Source organism: Drosophila teissieri, chromosome 2L (assembly GCF_016746235.2).
Source record: "Drosophila teissieri strain GT53w chromosome 2L, Prin_Dtei_1.1, whole genome shotgun sequence".
NCBI lineage: Eukaryota > Metazoa > Arthropoda > Insecta > Diptera > Drosophilidae > Drosophila > Drosophila teissieri.
Window position 1 is genome coordinate 11844949 of NC_053029.1, and position 19430 is coordinate 11864378.

At 41.7% G+C, this 19430-nt stretch overlaps 2 protein-coding genes across 2 annotated transcripts; both read left to right on the forward strand.

The window, feature by feature from the left end:
* Positions 1–154: 154 nt before the first annotated feature.
* On the forward strand, positions 155–2730 carry LOC122619295 (elongation factor G, mitochondrial). Its single transcript, XM_043796138.1, has 4 exons — positions 155–315; positions 409–2083; positions 2136–2481; positions 2540–2730. The coding sequence occupies exons 1-4, from the start codon at positions 244–246 to the stop codon at positions 2682–2684; spliced, it is 2238 nt and encodes a 745-aa protein (XP_043652073.1). The 5' UTR covers positions 155–243; the 3' UTR covers positions 2685–2730.
* Positions 2731–3209: 479 nt separating this feature from the next.
* On the forward strand, positions 3210–17984 carry LOC122623028. Its single transcript, XM_043801919.1, is given in 6 exon segments — positions 3210–4346; positions 14112–14242; positions 14321–14434; positions 15226–15390; positions 15458–15612; positions 15687–17984. Coding segments are annotated over 6 exon segments (2904 nt in total). The 5' UTR covers positions 3210–4143; the 3' UTR covers positions 17823–17984.
* Positions 17985–19430: the final 1446 nt, after the last annotated feature.

Below are 19430 nucleotides of genomic sequence, written 5' to 3' on the forward strand. Positions count from 1 at the left end.
TTTATTTCGGTTATTTTTATCCTTTTTATTTTCATTACTTAATTGTTTTTTTAAATAATTTTTTTAGCCTTTTTTTGTAATGGTATTTTTTTGGTAACAAGCCAATCGATATTACTTGTCCGATAGACACCGATAGGTTCGCACAGAAACCGCCTTCGCATATCGATAACAGTCTTGTTTTGGTTTTCCACGAGCGCGTGTTTTCCGGTTACTTTCCTAGTTATTAATTAAAACCTGACCAGGATGTCGCTAATTACCCGTTTGCTGACCGGGAACAACACCCTGCGCCGCCGGGCATTGGAATCATTGGGAAAGGTTTGTTGGGAACTGAAAAATAGACGTAATTCCATCGGCTAGTTATGTAAGCGCTGTAAGAAATGTAGCTTAATGGCACATATAACTTTTCAGGCCGGCTACAGTTCGCATGCGAAGTTCTCGGAGCACAAGCCCATCGAGAGGATCCGAAACATAGGAATCTCGGCGCATATAGACAGTGGAAAGACGACCTTGACGGAGAGGATTCTGTTCTACACCGGCAGGATTGCGGAGATGCACGAGGTGCGGGGAAAGGATAATGTGGGTGCCACCATGGACAGCATGGAGCTGGAGAGGCAGCGCGGCATCACCATCCAATCGGCAGCCACCTACACCCTGTGGAAGGACACCAATATTAATATTATCGATACACCCGGACATGTGGACTTCACTGTGGAGGTGGAGCGCGCCCTCCGAGTTCTGGATGGTGCCGTTCTGGTTTTGTGCGCCGTAGGCGGAGTCCAGAGTCAGACCCTGACGGTCAACCGGCAGATGAAGCGCTACAATGTGCCCTGCCTGGCCTTCATCAACAAACTGGATCGCTTGGGTTCGAATCCCTACAGAGTTCTATCCCAAATGAGGTCCAAAATGAACCACAACGCTGCTTTCATTCAGCTGCCCATTGGAGTGGAGAGCAATTGCAAAGGCATCGTGGATTTAGTGCGGGAAAAGGCCATATACTTTGAAGGCGAACACGGAATGGACATTAGGCTGGACGAAATACCACAGGATATGCGGGTGGAGAGCCTGGAGAGAAGGCAGGAGCTCATCGAACACTTATCCAATGCAGACGAAACGCTTGGCGAACTGTTCCTGGAAGAAAAGCCCTTCACAGAAGACGATATTAAGGCGGCCTTACGGAGAACCTGTATCAATAGAACCTTCACACCCGTCTTGGTGGGCACAGCACTGAAAAACAAAGGTGTCCAGCCACTGCTAGATGCAGTGCTTGATTACCTGCCCAATCCAGGAGAGGTGGAGAACCTCGGCTTTATCGAGAAGGAAGGACAAGACCCAGAAAAAATAGTCTTAAATCCCGCCCGCGATGGCAAGGATCCCTTTGTCGGCTTGGCTTTCAAACTGGAAGCTGGTCGCTTTGGTCAACTAACCTACCTCAGATGCTACCAAGGAGTTCTACGCAAGGGTGACAACATCTTCAATGCTCGCACCAACAAGAAAGTGAGAATTGCTCGCTTGGTTCGACTGCACTCCAATCAAATGGAGGACGTAAACGAGGTTTATGCCGGCGATATATTCGCGTTGTTTGGAGTTGATTGCGCCTCCGGAGACACCTTCACCACCAATCCCAAGAACAATCTGTCTATGGAATCAATCTTTGTGCCGGAGCCCGTTGTCTCAATGGCCATTAAGCCAAATAATACCAAGGATAGAGATAATTTCTCAAAGGCTATTGCCAGATTCACCAAAGAGGATCCCACATTCCACTTCTTTTTCGACAACGATGTAAAGGAAACACTTGTCTCTGGAATGGGTGAACTGCATTTGGAGATCTATGCCCAGAGAATGGAGAGAGAATACGGTTGCCCAGTGACGCTGGGAAAGCCAAAAGTAGCATTTAGGGAAACCCTGGTGGGACCGTGTGAGTTTGATTACCTGCACAAGAAACAATCGGGAGGATCGGGTCAATATGCCAGGATTATTGGAGTCATGGAACCACTGCCGCCAACCCAAAACACCCTGCTGGAATTCGTGGACGAAACAGTGGGCACCAATGTACCAAAACAATTTGTTCCTGGAGTCGAAAAGGGTAACTAAATTGAAATTCCTTATGTACCGATTTAAATATGTTCTTTGCTTAGGTTACAGAGAGATGGCTGAGAAGGGAATGCTCTCCGGTCACAAGTTGTCCGGCATTCGATTCCGCCTGCAAGATGGTGGTCACCACATCGTGGACTCCAGTGAGCTGGCCTTCATGTTGGCTTCCCATGGTGCCATCAAAGAGGTCTTCCAAAACGGCAGCTGGCAAATCCTAGAGCCCATTATGCTGGTTGAAGTCACTGCTCCCGAGGAGTTCCAGGGTGCAGTAATGGGTCACTTGAGCAAACGGCACGGTATCATTACCGGAACTGAGGGAACCGAGGGCTGGTTCACTGTCTACGCGGAGGTTCCCCTGAACGACATGTTTGGCTATGCGGGAGAGCTGAGGTAAGTTCAGTCGGTCATGTGTCATGTGTATCTAAAAATATCGTATCTTTATTTCCAGATCGAGTACCCAGGGAAAAGGTGAATTCACCATGGAGTACTCTAGGTACTCACCGTGTCTCCCAGATGTCCAGGATCAGATTGTGCGCCAATACCAGGAGTCGCAGGGATTGGCCCAACCTGACAAGAAGAAAAAGAAGAACTAGGTTATATCTTAATGTATTTTTAACTATCATCTCTATCAAATCGAAATGTTATTGTGCCACCTTTCTTTTTGCTTAGTTAAATTTTATTTCATACAATTTTCAGTTTTCACTGTGATAAATGCGACTTGTACAATTATTTGTATAATAAAAGACGATTAAACAAAAATTGTATAGCTAAATTTATCATAGCTCGCTATCCGTTGAGTTTATTCGTCTTATTGTTCTTTTTTAAAAACAAAGCAACGTTAAAAGATATTGAAATATATAATTGATACAAATAACTCCAATAACTGAAACAAAATATATTTATGTACAATATATTACATTGCAGGTACAAGTACCTCGGTATCACTGTAGGTACGTAAATTGGTACTCAGTGGTACATTGCCATTTAACCAGTTGGAAAAGTGTATAACAACATAATTATCGAATAATAAGTGACCATATGGGCTCATCTGCTCAATGCGTTAGGGATTGCGAGTTTTGGCATTTCGCTGACTGGTAACACTAGCTGCGAAATTTGTGTACGTTTGTTTGTGTTGTTGTTTTTGCTTGCGTGCGGTTGTTTCGCGGACAGTTTTTCCGTAAACTCGCAGAGGAAATGCAAACTGAGGCGAGGTGAAAGGAAAACTGACCACCGAAAGTGCGAAGAACGAAAATTGAAACGACAGCAAGCGACAGCAATTAGCGAGTGAATCAGTACAATTTTCCGGAACAATAATACTAGCAACAACAACAACAACTGCTGCTGCAGCCACAACAAAAATTTAACTCAATTAAAGGAAAAGGCAACACGGGGGAAAATGCAATTGAAATGCCGAGGGCATTTATGAAGTGTGCCGATGTGTTTGCGTGGAAATGGAGCGATTTGTGATTGCAGCGCTTTTCTCGTCTAGTGTTTTCCGCTGCCAGAAAAGTGTGCGCAGGAAAATCGGTGACGATTCGTGAAAAGGGGCAGAGAATATTCGGTGAAAATTCAATACAAAAAACGCGGAAAACGAAAACACAGCAAAAATTCAAAGAGCAAGAAAGAGGGAGAGCGTGCAAGAGCGAGAGGGAAATAGAAAATAAATATCTTCGCTGCCTGCGTGTGGGTGTGCGTCAGTGTGTGCGTAGAAAGTGTGTGCAAAAGTAGAAGATCAAAGCGAAACGACAGAAAATAACAACAACAACAACACACACAGCTGACTTCCTCTCTTTCCTTCCTGCATTACACTGTCCAACAAACAATAGTTATTACCGCAAACGATGCGAAATCCAGCAACTACAACAACGACTACTTCCAATCGCCGGCTTTTAAACTAGTCAACAAATCATAAATTAAAATCAATAATACAAAACACACATATCCGCTAAACGACAAAACCCAAAACAAAACATAAATTCCAAGGAGCAAACAACAAAACGACTTCAACAAAATCGAAACAAATTCCCAGTAAACAGAGATACATAGCTCACAATGGATTGGATCATCAACGATGAGATGGGCCTGACGGTCGGTCACGTGGTGGGTTGGGCCGCCGCCTCCGCGATGGTGATTGGGGGCGTGATCCCCTACGTTCCCCAATACATCGAGATCAAGAAGACGCAGGACGCGGAGGGCTTCTCCCTGTACGTGTGCCTCGCCCTGCTGGTGGCCAATTCGCTGAGGATACTCTTCTGGTAAGGATTAGCTAGTACTTTAATCACAAGTAACTAAATGTGTTATCCAAAATAGACCGGTTACTAGGATACTTAAATATTACTAGCATCCTACTCATAAATTCTCATTAAAACTCATTAAATTCCTTCCTTAAATAGTAATATATAACCTCAAATGTGTTAGTAGTTCAAATGCTTTTTGTATATTTTGCTAATGATGATGACGATTTCATATGGAAATGGTACTTTTTTGAGCCATAAATCAATCATGAAAGGCAAAAACGAACTTTTATTGCATGCGCTTATTTATCTTTGACTGTACGGCACTCAAAAATAATACAAAATAATTCGAATGAAAATAAACACCTGCACATTCTCTCGGTATTTGAGAACAAAACTGAAATAGTAATAAAAATAAAAATAGTAATCTTTGTCCTACCAATCTATCTTATACCTGACTCTAAAAACATGCTAGTATCTCCATATACATTTTAGCCATTTCTCGAAGATCCTTTTCAACCATAGTAGCTTAGAATCCTGGTGCACCCGGATGGTAACTCCAGGTGCCCATATACCTGAAGCTCTCTAAGTAAACCCCTGCCCACCTTATCTGGCCCACAACGGGATGACTAATCCCGCTCGGCAAATGGCAAATACCTGGTATCTCGGCTTATCTGGGATGGGGGCAATTCAAGCCGCTTATCGCGCGAAATTCTCTCGTGGCCGTCGCGACAAACTGTGGTTTCCAGCACTTGAGACTAGACCCCCTATCTGTGAGCTATGTCATGATTTCTGGTCGATTTTGGCGAACATAGGCGACTTCCACAATTTTTGCGAGGACCATGGTACTGGTTTTATCTTTATTGTGCTCCCAGCGATATGGTATTTGGCACAATGTCATCGATAATCGCTATTTACGCTGGGGTTTATGACAATTATTGGAAGATTTATCAGCTTTCATGCTGATTTGGTGAAATAATTTCGGGGAACCTAATGTTTTGTGGGATGTTCGATAAGATTGTTATACTCAGCACAATCGCAACTACTTTATAACTAACTTATAACTATAACAAAACAACTATTTCGTAGTATTCGAAATTCGATTTTTTCAAACACATCAGCAGTTGTTCTAAAAATGCATTCATCCACTTGCACTGAAAGTTGATTCATCGTGCTGAAAAACGAAACATATAAATCAAAATTAATAAAATGAATTTTTAATTCAATTTGAGTGAGAGTGCAAAACAGCTTTTAAAACGTGACAATGCCATTTAAACCAGTTGACACTGCCACAGCCACCAAACACAAAAAGACATAATTGAATTTGCGTTATTGTTTAATAGAAACGTACTTTGATATTTAGTCCAAAGTAAATATTTCTCATTTTGTACCAACAGAATAGACTGATTTTTAGGCCATCCACTGCACGTAGCCTTTAGCACCAGGGTCAACTACTTTGGGTTGCCAGCTGGTTTCTGTGTATTTTTCAGGTTGTTGCTGTTCAGCCCGTTTAAAGCTGCTCTGTTGTGGGTTTTTCGAGACCCATCGCTTCCTACAAATAAATTATTAACCAGGCAAGTGAAACGTGAATGCTAACAAAGAATAGGAGCAACTGGTGGCCCTCATCGACGCCGTCAATTTGTCTGGCCTGGCTGGCAATCAATAAATGAATTATTTATCTAGAAACTGTTGCCGGCGAGCAAAGTTGAGTCAGCTGTGCAACGCGGCTTTGGGCCGAATAATCCCAATACAATATATATACTTTATATATAGATGTTTACGATTCTTTGGGGCCAGACATATTTCGCCAGACACGCGATCAGTTCCACTGGGTTTTATGAATAAAGTCAGTCTGGGGGCTAAGTAATTGTGCAATAGCAATGTTTTTAGACTACAACAATGATAGGAAGTAGCTTTTAATTTATGCACGACTTTTTTCCGGACACCGTAATTATTATTATTCCGACTAATCGCTGCGATACGGATAAAGCATCGCAAAAACTTTAGTTGAGTGCAACTGGCAATTTGTGGACAACAAAATGCACGAAACACTCCAACTATTAAAAGTTATTTTGTGAATGTACAATAAACTGCAGGCAATTACAATGAATTAGCTAACGTGATTGAAATATATTTCACTTATGTGACTCCCAGGAAAAAGTTTTTCCCAACAAAGATAAGCAGATTTCGTTATGAACAAAGCGAATGACACATCCGTAGTCTTTATTGTAAAAACTGACAACGTGGCTGCCTTTGTTGTCGATGGTAAATAAGCGTATTAAACAGGGAATTAATCATAAAACGCACACAGTGATATGCACAAAAGTAAATATAATAATTGGCAACATTTTCTACTCTTTTTGAATGAGCTCATGGCTGTAAATCGCCGCTTATTAATTATTGTAAAATCGAGATTAGCATTGAGGTTTAGATAATGCGAATAGAACTTACACTTGAGATAAGATAATTGGAATTTTTCAACTTTTGATGTAGGAAGTAAATTTGTTTTATTTGCCACTATCTTATCAGCAAAACATGTCATGTATATTTAAAAAAAAAATTAAATACTTTATACACTAAATTTGAATTATTTGTAACCAATTGTTTCCCTTAATTGTATTAAATAGGTATTCATTTCGCTTTCATTCTATTGGCTACTAAAATATGACGCGATGTGGGCGTTTTTTCTAGTTTTTGATTGAATCAGACTGCGTATATAGAATAAATGCTTCTCGATCTATGTAAATATTCACCTAACTTAAGTTTGCTTTATGGACAGAGTCAACAAAGCGGAGTTATATTTCGTAAAAAGGTTTTCTCGCGCAAAAGCGCTACCATTATGACTCAATACATAAGTTGGTCAGGTCAGTGGGGCGTGACTACACAAGTCTGCAATATAATTTGCACTTTCATTCCAGGCATATAACAATAGATGTAAATATAGTATGCGAACGGTTAGCTCGGCTCATGTTCAGTCATTTCTATATTTGTAGTTTTCATGCAGTTGCTTAAATATTTACACAATTTGTCAGCCTGCCTGAAAACGCGAACTGTTCGCACTTAACAAGCCATCGAATTGGGGCTCCGTTCAGCTGCAATTAAAAGTCTATAGTATATCCGTAAATCCAAATATTCGCACTTAAAATTGACTCTTAAATGCGAGGCAACGTTTGACTTAAATTTGCATTGTATGGTCGAACATCTAAATATTCATATTCGAAATTGACTATTAAAATGCAGATACAAACTCACTTAATGTTGCAAAAGTTGGCAGGCAAAATGACCTTTAAAAAATTTGCCAACTATTTAAATTATAAAGCTCACAGCTCAATCTGACGAAAAGTGAAGGGTTGAACTTGAGAACTTTGGAGTTCATTGAACCGATTTCAGCAATTACACGAGCAACATGTTACGAGGGTATTTAAAACTTGGGCAATCAAGAAAGAGAAGTTATAAGGTGCAAATTTGCTGACTAATTGGGTTCTACAGTTTTGTTGCTTTAAGGGAATTTTTCCAAGGCGATTAAGTCAGACATAAATGTAGTATACAAACTCAGTTCTTATGTAAATAGTTATTTCTTTTAATAGAGATTGTACGAATCAGCTGCATTACAACAAAACATCCGCTATTGATAAGAGCTCGGAACACAGATTTCTCTACTCTAGATGAGAACTTTCAAGCCATCAGTTGGTGAAATGCACCATTCCCACTGCATGTTTATGATGTTTGTGTGAAACAAGCAAACTTCGCCTCCTACTTGAGGTTCCATAAAGAGCCCTTTCCTATCAGCCAAAGATAAGCCAAGTCTGGGCATCGGGCGATAATTGTGTCTACTCCAACCAATTAATTTGTTTACGTAAACACTTATCGAAATAGGGTGCTTCCTTATACGTAAGCTAATGATACGCCTGCACGATAATGCCATATAATATATATTATTATATTATTGTATTTATCTACAAATGTCACACGATCCGCCGAATTATTTGTTAATTTATAATTTGCTTATCAACAGAAGTTCGACGAAACGAAATGAAGACAATTTCAATCTAATCTAACATTTTTAATAATTTATAAAACACTCCCAACTTCCATTCACCTTTATTTATACAAGCGTTGGCCCACTTTCCTTGTTTGTTTATTATTAATGCACACGACTCGCTGAATGGAAAAAAATGAAGGAACATTTTTCCAAAGGCAAACAAGTTTATTGGACATTTTTCCGCGGAAGGTCAAGGTCTGTGGGCGGCAATTGGGCGGTTTTGCGGTAAAGTCCTTCGAAGCAATTAAGTTTTTCGGGGAAAAATTTGCTGCGTTTTGGTCCATAAATGTTTACGGCTTTTGGTCTGTCGCTGTTGTTATTTTCGCATCCCATGCAAATTGAATATTAAATTTCTAAACCGGTCTGTCGACGCAGTTAATGATGAACATCATCATTCGAGGGGTTCTGGTTTTTTATCAACAACAAAAAATTTAATACCATTTTTGCAAATGAAGCACTTGTCTTGTTCGTGTGGAAATGTTGCTTGGGTGGTTGGCAACTTAATTGTGGTTATAGCATCTGCGAAAGATTTATAATTTCGATGTTGGAGTTGTTGCCACTGCACGAGTTTCTTTATCAAGTTTTAAGAGCCTCTTGAAATTCAAGTAGAATTTACTGTGCACTTGCTGAAAAGCTACAGAGTTTCTGAAGGGGTTTGTGTTTCCAATTTTAGAAAACTTGTGATTTTGCTGAGCTTATAATTCGAACAAAAACATGGCTTGTAAATTGTATTAAATTTAATTATATTGCCAAAAATAATGAGTACATTTTACTCTGTTTTTTTGCGTTCTTTTCTTAGGTATAAAGTTTGCCTGGGAATTAGCGTGCTGCAAATCCGTTAATTGCCCTGTCTAAGCACTCAAGTTTAAATAGTTACTAAGCAGAGATAATTTAGGTGCAGGGTCTTTTGTTTTGTACAAATTTGTGAACCACCACTTTTAATTGTGAGCTCATCAAGGCACCCAAAACGAGCTACCTAATTGTGCCAATTATCAGTTTTCGCCGGCCTCTCCCTTTCGAATGTTTGAACCCAGAGGTTATCTGCCACATTACATAGTTTTGAAAGCTCATTTTCCGTGTGGAGCCTCCATCTTAAGGCGATTGGCATTATCTCAATCGCATTTGCTCCGTTTGGAGCCGAAAGTTTTGCGTTTAATGCGAGGCGTTCTGATAACCAGGGTGCGGTTACCGCCAAAGGTCAACCAGCGCAGTCTTATCTGCCCACCATGCCCCTGGAAATTAATTGTATTTGTGTTGCAAGATTATTGCGTAATTAAAAAGAGAGCTGCTTCGAAAGCAGTTCACGTCACATGCCGTGCCGTGGACAATCCCTAAAATCCTACGTCACTGCTGCTGAAAGGACGCACAATGAAAGGACACACTCCACTTGGACGCCACTTGGTTGTGCTTTATGGCCGAGTCGTTGGCCTAATTGAATTTTAATGCCAAGCCAAAGTCAGGTTGTGTTGCAGTAAATCTGGGCTATAGCAAGACTCGAAACTCACTGGCATTGGCGGAAAATTCTGTTGGGAAGCACAACTAATCGAAAAGTCTAAGCAGCCCCGTCAATCGGTGTCCATAGAATGTTTACGGCTTTGGTTTTTGCTTTGGCTTTGGCTTTGGCCTGCTGCTGAATGAACAATCGCCATCACAATCAGGGATGGGGCTTCTTTGCATGCGAAAAATGTGCGCCGTTGACTGACGCACATGTTGTTTGCACGAAGCCAACAGCAGATAGAGATTTCAATTTCTCAATTAGAATAGATTTTTGGCCCCCAAATTCGGGCAGAAGCAGAGGTAATCTGCGTGGGCAAACTTAGGGAATATTAAATTTCATCGCAGAGACACACAGCTTTAATGTTTAATGGGGCCTGAAAGCTGTGTTTTGTGGCGACGGGCACTTTATTGTAAATGAATTATAAGCTAACGTTTCCAAAATGGAAATAAGCTAGAATATACCCCACAATCCACAATCAGATATCGCATAAGTTGACTGTGCAATGCGCTCCCAACAACTAGGCCATCTAACAATGTGCTCAGTTAAAAAAAAACGTATGCAACTTTTATACTTTTAAACAGCATTATCACGCTTGATTTGGTTTTGAGAAGCAGAAAGCGTCATTGACACATTTCGGGAAGCCTTCAAGGCGCATGACTTCAAATGTTTTGATAGGCCAAGTGACTTGTGCGCCCGCGGAAATAAAATTGGGATAGGTCCCAAAATGGAATGATATGGAAATCGGAACGTAATACACTTAGTCAGCACCAAAGTTGTACTTCCTATCTGCTAAAGAATACATTTGCTGGTATTCATGCATATCTGCCATCGAGTTGGCTACAAATTTAATGTCCATATGCAAATTGGTGAATTGTTTTGCTACGCCTGGCTTTCCTTTTTATTCCGTTTTCAATTGTGGCATTGTCTGTGACCTTTTTCCTCCTTTTGTCCTACGACTTTTTTGCCATCTGTGTTCCAGACTCCATACTCAGTTTCGACTGTGCCTGCGAATTTTCCGGGGGGCGTAAATTGAAGTGTTTCTCCGAACACACATCTCAGTCACACACATCTGGGTGCCTAGCATCTTTTGTTTGTGTTTCGATTTGGGATTTTATGGGCTTAGGCCTATGTGGGTGGGCTCAGCTCGCATTAATTTTCATTGAGCACATCAAGTGGTATAATAAATATTTATTTTTCCATTTCCTTTGTTATTTTCGGACAAGATATCCGCTTTCTGGTGCTCTTATAGGAGTTTTTGTAATATTTGTCGGTTCTAGAGTAGAAGTATATATTTTAAATAATGGGTATTACGATTGTGAAGATCGCTAGCCGAGTCGATTCATCTCAGTAGCACTCCCTTTACCTAAGTAATGGGTATCTGATAGTCGAAGCACTTGACTTTAGCGTGTTTTCATGTGTTCTAATAACTTTGTTTTTACTTGACAGTTCTTTTGTAAACATCGTTTTATTTGACCACCATAAGTTTATTACACATCTATCTCTGCCCTTAATGTTTCAATTTCGGTACACAACACTTGACTCAAATTTAACTTACTGTTCAGTTCATTGGCAATCTCTTTTCATCTGTGCTCTAGTTCATCGCCACTGCATCCTTTATCCCCGGCAAGGTCGTTCCGAGCAGCTTAGCTCGGCACACCACAAAATCCATCTAGGCTGTAGATCGACCCAGTTATGCCCATTCATCATCATCGGCGGCGGGCAATGCTTTCTATGCATTCATTTACTCAATGGCTGGTGGAAAAATTGCGCTATGGCTGTAGGTTCCTATTTCCCATTGCTCATCAGGCGGCAGCTTGTGTGTTTACACAAATCTCGAAGCGGGCAATCTACCCACGTGGCCAGCACTCTTGTTCAGTGGTTCCGAAATAACCGGAATGCACGGCCTTAAGTGCTTTCGGTTCCGTTAGTTAGGAGCCCTTCAGCGGTGAGACAATGATGAGGACTACGGCCCACGACGAGTGTAGCCTACTTACAGACTACGTCCACACCAGTTGGGCCAAATGAAATTTGTGTTAAGCGCACATTGCCAGCCTTGCCTTGGCTCACACCAAATCGCCTACAGCCGAGGTCGAAATTATAGGACACTGGCTGAAATAAATCATTCAACTATATCATACTCTTAGTCGCTTTATTTAGAAGATATAATTCTCTAACCACTTGTAGGTTAAATATTCGCTCTGCTGACATATACACATATGTAGATGCTTGGCACATACCCATAGCATACTATATCATATCATAGATAATGGTTTACTTTTCCATAGACCGTAGCCATGCGTCAGCAAGTGTAATTCAGGCAGACAAAACGCTCTACTCACACTTGAGTAAACATAGCGCCGAAGGCAACGCGGAATTTTAATTATGACTAGAACAGACACAAAAGGTTGGCTTGGCGCTGGAAAAAAGCCCTCACACGTGTATAATATCCTGCAAATTGCTTGGCTCCATTTTGGTGACTTAATTTCCCAGACCCGCCGACAAATTCCATCAATAAAACTTTCATCAAGCCTAAGTGACATTTTCGGGGCTCGCCTATTTAGTCAAATTGCTGCGGCCCTTCGAGCAAATTGCCAGTGAAAGTGAGCCTGGAAATGCAGGTGAAAAGTGGGTGGTTGTTGGGAAATTGTTTACATTGCAGGCGCAGGCACACCGCCAAATGCGGCATAGCATATTCGTGTGTATATGTATCATGCCTGTTTGTAATGCACGTATACGATTTTATCGATTTTTTACGACATTTTTTACACGTTGAAGCGTGCAAATGCTCTATGGCCGTGGGTGGAAGGAGGTGCCGGTGTGTTTTCTTTTTTTTTATGTTTTTTCTGTTTTTGCCAATTTAAAAGGCAAAGCCAACCATTTGGACTAGTGACGAAGTAACGGCTATGTTTGGGGTGTTAGTTCTCTCGTCCAGTGTGTACAAATTGGAGTGTTTGCAATGAAAATATTAGCATTTCAGAAAATTGCAGTTGGTTGTACAAACTCAAAGAGCACGCTTTGTTGCCATGATTTCGTGGGTGTCGGGGGAGAACTTGGAATATTATTTATATTCCATTACGCATTAAAGGTATACTCTTGTGAAACTGCAAGAAAAGAAACTTAAGCCAGTGCATACACTTTTTAGATACCCCTGCAAAAGTAAGTTTCTCGAATTGTAAAATGTATTTGAGGTAATTTAGTTGAAGCCGTGGAATGGCATTGACTTGGCCCAACACTGGTAATTCAATTTCGATTGCCCGCCAGAGCGACTTGCCATTGGACGTGGGCGTAAATAGCCGCCGTGGCACAATTTCCGCGTTTTCCGCATTTTACTATCTGGTAATCGGAAGCAACGCGGAAATGTATGCTATCTGCTGTTGTGATTGCGAACGACAGCTGTGGATTTACTAAAACAGTTGGGACCACAAATCTCGGCCAGCGAAATGCCGACAAATTGTCGCATTTTTTTTAATAACATTTGGGAATGACTTTCGGTTGGACATCAGGACTTTCATCACAACAAATCCCCAGCAAATCTGAGGACTTGCCTTTGGTTTGCTCGGCATTTGTTGGAGCCTCGCCAAATGCCCAACACGTTTCACCCATTGTTTGTTGCTTGTGCTCGGGGACCCTTTTTCACCCACTTGGCATCTGTCAGATTTATGACAGTGCCGCTTGACACAGTGCTGGGATTTTTCCGAACCCCTCCTCTCCTCTCCTGTGCCTTGAAATATGTGCACATTCAGCCCTGCTGCAGTCCTTATAATCGATTGGGTTCGGGAGTAAATTATGCTCTTGGGCGCACATCAATCACTTGTTGTCCCTGTTCGGGCGCCACCTAAGCACCTGTCAATTAGCTGTAATCAACAATATTCGTTGTGCAGCATTCACTTGTCCACTCAAGGGTGATAAATAATAATTATATTTAATGATTTTGGGAGCTGTGGAATGTCTACTATAAATAAATAATATGTTAAGATAACGTTCTATATTTGTATTTAATGCTTTTAGTGTCTAATCATCAATCACTAATTCAGTTAAGTGAAACTGCCCAAAAGAAATTTACTTTCCATTGTTTTAAAGATTACAATTTCGAACGAAATTCCCCAAACAACACATGCTAATTATAAGTCTCTGGAAAAATATACCGCCAAGGACACAACCGCATCTCGATATCACAGTCAATTAAAATGTAATTTTGAGCTGACCTTTCCGATTGACCTTTACCCAATTTCCCTCTGGCTTGCAGGTTCTCCAGCCGCTACGAGCTTCCACTGCTGGTGCAGAGTGTCGTGATGAACGTGACCATGTTCCTGATGATCCATCTGTGCGTGAAGGTGAAGCGGGTTAATGCCAATAACCGCGAGCACGCCCTGCGAGGTGAGTCCCTCCCCCGTCAGCCGTTTGAAACCTGTCACCCCGAGGATAAACATGTCAACTTGCGCTCCCTCCTTCCAGGCGACGAACTGCATTTGCCCAAAGTGATGACGGACACGGATACGGGCGCCTCTGTATCCACTGAAGCGGGCGGCAGCGTCCTGAAGCGAGTTCGCTCCCGGCACTATCTCAATGGTGAGTCAGCTGATTGCGGGGTCTTGACTTCATGATAGTTAACAACATGTCGACATGTCTCGCTATATTGATTGGCAAAGAAGGGAGAGTTGATTTCCGGTTCAAGATTTTAGCATATATGTACATACATATATGCTTTCGCTGACACATTTGGAGTACAAACGACTTTTCACTCAATTGACGGCAGTTTTCTGTGTCAGTTTGCAGAACAGATTGGAATAAAATCAAATGGGAGAGTGGGAAGTGAGAGGATTGTAATTTCATTAGCAAAGTACCTTCTGCTGTTTCTATCACACCATATCTTTATGGAGCAAAGAGCTCGTTTGCAGTCCGCATTTATTTCTTTTCCTTCGTTACTTCTTATCACAAACTAGATAGAAAACAAGAAACTGGGTTAGGGGGTATGGTTCCAGGCGGTAAATTGATCAACGAACCGGCGAGCAGAACCAATATACACCCACATAGACGTGAGCTAATTATATTGGCACGCCTTGGGCTTCTTTGTACATGGGGCTGGTCGTAAATTGTGTAGCGCCTAAAAGCTGGCAGAGATAATGAAAATTGATTTCCAACTGGCTTTCCATCTGCAGTCGGTCTGTTGTAGCCTTGCCTGCTTCTGGCTGGGGGGTCATGACCTTTGGCTTTCCTACTGTAGCTAAGTTAAAGTGCATGCACAGCTTGGAGTTTATAAGGTTGGCTTTAGTTTCTTTATAAACTAATTCATTGAGCTGGTTATTACTAAAGATATTGTTGAATTCCATCATTTATTGTGAATTTATTTGCTCTCACAGACCTGGACTTCAAATACTTTTGGAACTGGACAGACTTCCAATCGTATCTGGACTTTATGCTAGTCGTGTGGGCCGTGGGTGCCGCCATAACATATCTGATGTTGTCCGTACTTTGGTTTATGGAATCCATGGGTTTTGTCGCCGTCTTTACTGAAGCCATGTTGGGTGAGTCTAAGCCATTCAAAATGATGTTGCTATATGTCAATCTGGAATTTATGTCTTTTGCATGTAGGGGCGCCACAATTTCTGCGCAACTTTAAGAATAAATCAACATATGGAATGAGCATACACATGGTGATCATGTGGACGCTCGGTGATATGTTTAAGACTGGTTACTTTATTGTTAGGAAAGCCCCATCGCAATTCTGGATCTGTGGCACGCTGCAGGCAAGTATTTTCTAAATTTTCAGAACTATAAGCATTAATAACACTAACGATATACTTTATATGTCGCATTTCAGGTCAGCTTGGACATAGCGATCCTGTCACAGGTGTGGTTCTACCGTAAGAATTCCAAGCCGCGCGACCTGCGCCGCGGCGATTAGCAGTTTGCCCCCGAAGAACAGCCACAGCACACACATCACCACGACTTACATACATCCCATTCCGAGGAGCATCAGCTCTCGCTGCCCGTCACGGTGAGCAGCAGTGGAGACGATCATCTGCTGACGGCACGAGCGGATGACGAGCACTTCAAGGTGCTGGACTTTGGTCAGTGCCACGATAATCGTGCGTTTCAATATCACAATAATAACAAGATGTTGCCCAGACCAGGAGGCAGTGGCAAGAGTAAGGATGATAGCAGCATGGCAGCTGCCTTGGAGGTCGTCATTGTCCATTCCCCGGCTACCACAGAGCAGAGACTGATTGGGGCTCAGGAGGCAAGTGGCTGCTGCCGCAGAAAGCGAAATAATGCCACCCAAACTAAATTGAAGGGTGGCAGCTGCTGCTGTGTGATCACCACCCATCATCACCACTGCCACTGCAATCACCATAGGCATCATCACCACCACCATCATTGTCACTATAGTAGCACAAAGAGACGAGCTCTGCTGCACCAGAAACGGAGTCATCACCATCAGAAGCATCTGCAAATTAAGCAGACGAACCACAAACAAATGCTTCCATCAAACAACAACAAGTCTTCCTTGGACTCTAGTGATGAGGCACTGCATCATCAAGCCATTGCCATAGAAATCGATGCAGCAACGATGAGCGAGGACGGCGAGGAAAACAACAGCAGCACGGCCACCTCGAATTTTCCGTATAAGGTGGCCAGTGAGGGTGTAAAACCCATTATAATGGCTCCTCTTCGAGAACAACATCGTCACAGGAGGGGTTCGTTGAATTCCAATACCACGATTGAAACCGATGAATTGTCTCACGATGAAGATGATGACGATGTGCGGATGGGCTCCCACCATTTACCAGAAGATGAGACCCAACTAACTCAGCCAGCAGTTACGAATAGTTCCAGCAGCTCCACAAAGAGGGGAAAACCAGCCTCCGCTCCAGCGCGAAATGAGTGTGTGCGGATCAAGAGAAAAAGGTTTATAGCTGAGGCTGGACAGGATTACTGCAGCAGTTGCTCAAGTTCCTGCTCCTGCAGCAGTTTGGATGAGGATCTAGAGGCACATCATGAAATGACTGTCGCAGCGGAGTGTCACCAATGCATTCCCGGTTCTCGGAGAGCCAGCTTCTGCTCTTGCCAGAATTCTAGCTGCTGTTGTGGCTCGTGTTCCCAGGCAGATGAGGAGGAGGAGGAGGAAGCGGATGATGAGGACGACGAGACAACGGGACAACGGGAAAGTTTTTGTACAGCTGCAGATCACACCATTACTCCTTCGCAAGAGGGTGATGATATGCATAGCAGTACACTGACACCCCTTAGCACCCACAGGTCGTCGTTTATGGACCAGGATCATGGAGATCACACCATGAGGAGTGATATCGGCGGAGGCAACATAACCGATGCGGATGCCTCTTCATTGAGCCAATCAGCGGAGTACTTTTCGCTGTCATCCGCCGCTGGAGGCGGTACTTCTTTTCCCACCAAAGAAGGAGATAAAGCCGGAGATAAGCTGGAGAGCAAGGAGACGAAGGATTTAAAAGAAAAGGAAGTGGAGCCACCGTCCTGCAAGCACTGGAATCGCAATCCCCATGGCAAGCATAAACGCGGATCTTCTCCTGTGGATAACTCCTTATGACGAAGTGTCTCGCTGGTCGCCTGGCCAGCAATCGACGTAAATGCCCTGCTGCAGCAGACCATAAGGAAATCGGCCGTGCTGCAGGAGACGCCAGTGCGCAGGAAAACCACTGCCAAAAGGGGTTCGGGAACCACGGGAAGTAATGATTCCTCCACGGCCACATTAACAGCCAGTGTTGTGACGGTAGCCAAATTTCCAGCAACTGGACTAGTCAGCACTGTCACCAGTTTGAATGGATGTGGAACCACCTATAGCTACACCACCACCACGGCTGCACCCTTGAATCCTGCAGCTTCCGGCAAGAAGAACACCAAGTACGCGCCGGTACCAAACTCCGAGGCCTACCAGTGCGATCCACTGCAGCAGAGCTCGACGGAGATAATCTTATAACTCATGCAAACATACCTCTGCACCTTACACTATTATACAGTGCAAAACCGTATAAAAGTCAAGGTTAAACTTCATTAGTAAAAAGGGATAATACATAATTCATAACACCAATACTCGTGGAAATCTAAGGAGTGGTATAACGAAAACCAAAACTAAAATTCATAAAGCTGTTCAATTTGTTGTTATTCGGGGGTAACAAACACCAAGATGCGGATGTAGAAAAGGCAGACCTAGTTTATACACATTAGAACATAAAACCAATGTACATTACTTCTTATGTGAGATGCAGCTACAAAGATTAGCTTACAATGTAAACTAGTTTTAAACATTTAGTTTCGGACTATGTGAATTTAAAGAAAAGGGTTTCAGCTGGGGAAGGGACCAAGCCAGAGTTGACACAGCCTTCAAGTTTTCCAGAATCCACGCCGAGACATATCCACATTGTGCAAATTTCTCGCTAAGAAAACTTCCCTCAGCTTAGGCCTTGAACCTTGTTTAGATTTAACTTTATAAATCGTCATTGTTTTTCGTACGTCGTTAGTCGCATTATTTTTGTAGTCCTGTAAGTTCAATTTGTATTAAAATCAACAAAATCAAACTTTAATCTCGATATTATTCTTTAAAGAATTTTTAATTTTATAATTTCCTAGCAGAATTTATTAGCTAAGATCTATACAAAATTATACGAAAATAAACGAAACCCAAGCAAATTTATGATTTCCTTTTGTTTTAATTTTCCTAATTTCCATTTTATTTTTTTCGAATGGCACACCACCTACTCTTTAGCTATATTATTCTACATAGATATAACTGATAAAAACTACTAAGCAAACAAACATCTTCCTTGCAATTTTGAGATTCCGTTGAAAACGTACACACAAGATAAATATGAAAATTGAATTATTTATAAGCCACGTAAATATTTATTCAAAGTGCTTGAGAATATTTAAGAAATATTTAAAAACTACTATTACCCATTGGACGGGAAGATAACATTTGTTGATTAGTATGTAGCAGCTATTTTTGATTGTTTTCCTATGGTATGTTGGTTATGTAGCATCCTAATAATAACAAATCTGTTGCAAATGCGCAGTATTATATTCTTTGTAAAGCCATTATTGAACTGTAACGAATTACTTATTAACAATGAAATGAAGGCAAATACTCAAAATCAATTACAACCGTTATATGAAGAGCATTTGGATTGTAGAATCTTTTTCAAAACCGAAATGGTTAATATACTCATATTACTGGTATTTATATAGACATACACTTAAGAGCAGAAAGGCCATAAGAAGCAATAAATGCGAACGACAAGTGGATATTTAATAATACTAATTCCACTTGTTTGCTACTGAATTTACTTTATTGGTGTTCTAGACATTTCTCAAACAAAATAAACGTAAACTATGCGATACAAAACTAAGGTTACCTTTTTTTTTTTTATACTGGCTCTGCGAACTAAAAATTAACACAATACCCACAATACGATGATAATATCCATGAGATTCCGAAACACTCTATAGCGAAGTGCCTGCAATAGGTTGCCATTCAGCAATATCGCCCGTACTTTCGAAAGACACTCGAACACATTGGGAAGCAAGTCCA

Bases quoted from the DNA above. Each gene is read 5' to 3' on its own strand.
- LOC122619295 (XM_043796138.1), top strand. From the start codon at position 244: ATGTCGCTAATTACCCGTTTGCTGACCGGGAACAACACCCTGCGCCGC. The intron at 2,084-2,135 runs GTAACTAAATTG...TTCTTTGCTTAG, and splicing joins TGTTCCTGGAGTCGAAAAGG to GTTACAGAGAGATGGCTGAG. The intron at 2,482-2,539 runs GTAAGTTCAGTC...CTTTATTTCCAG, and splicing joins GGCTATGCGGGAGAGCTGAG to ATCGAGTACCCAGGGAAAAG.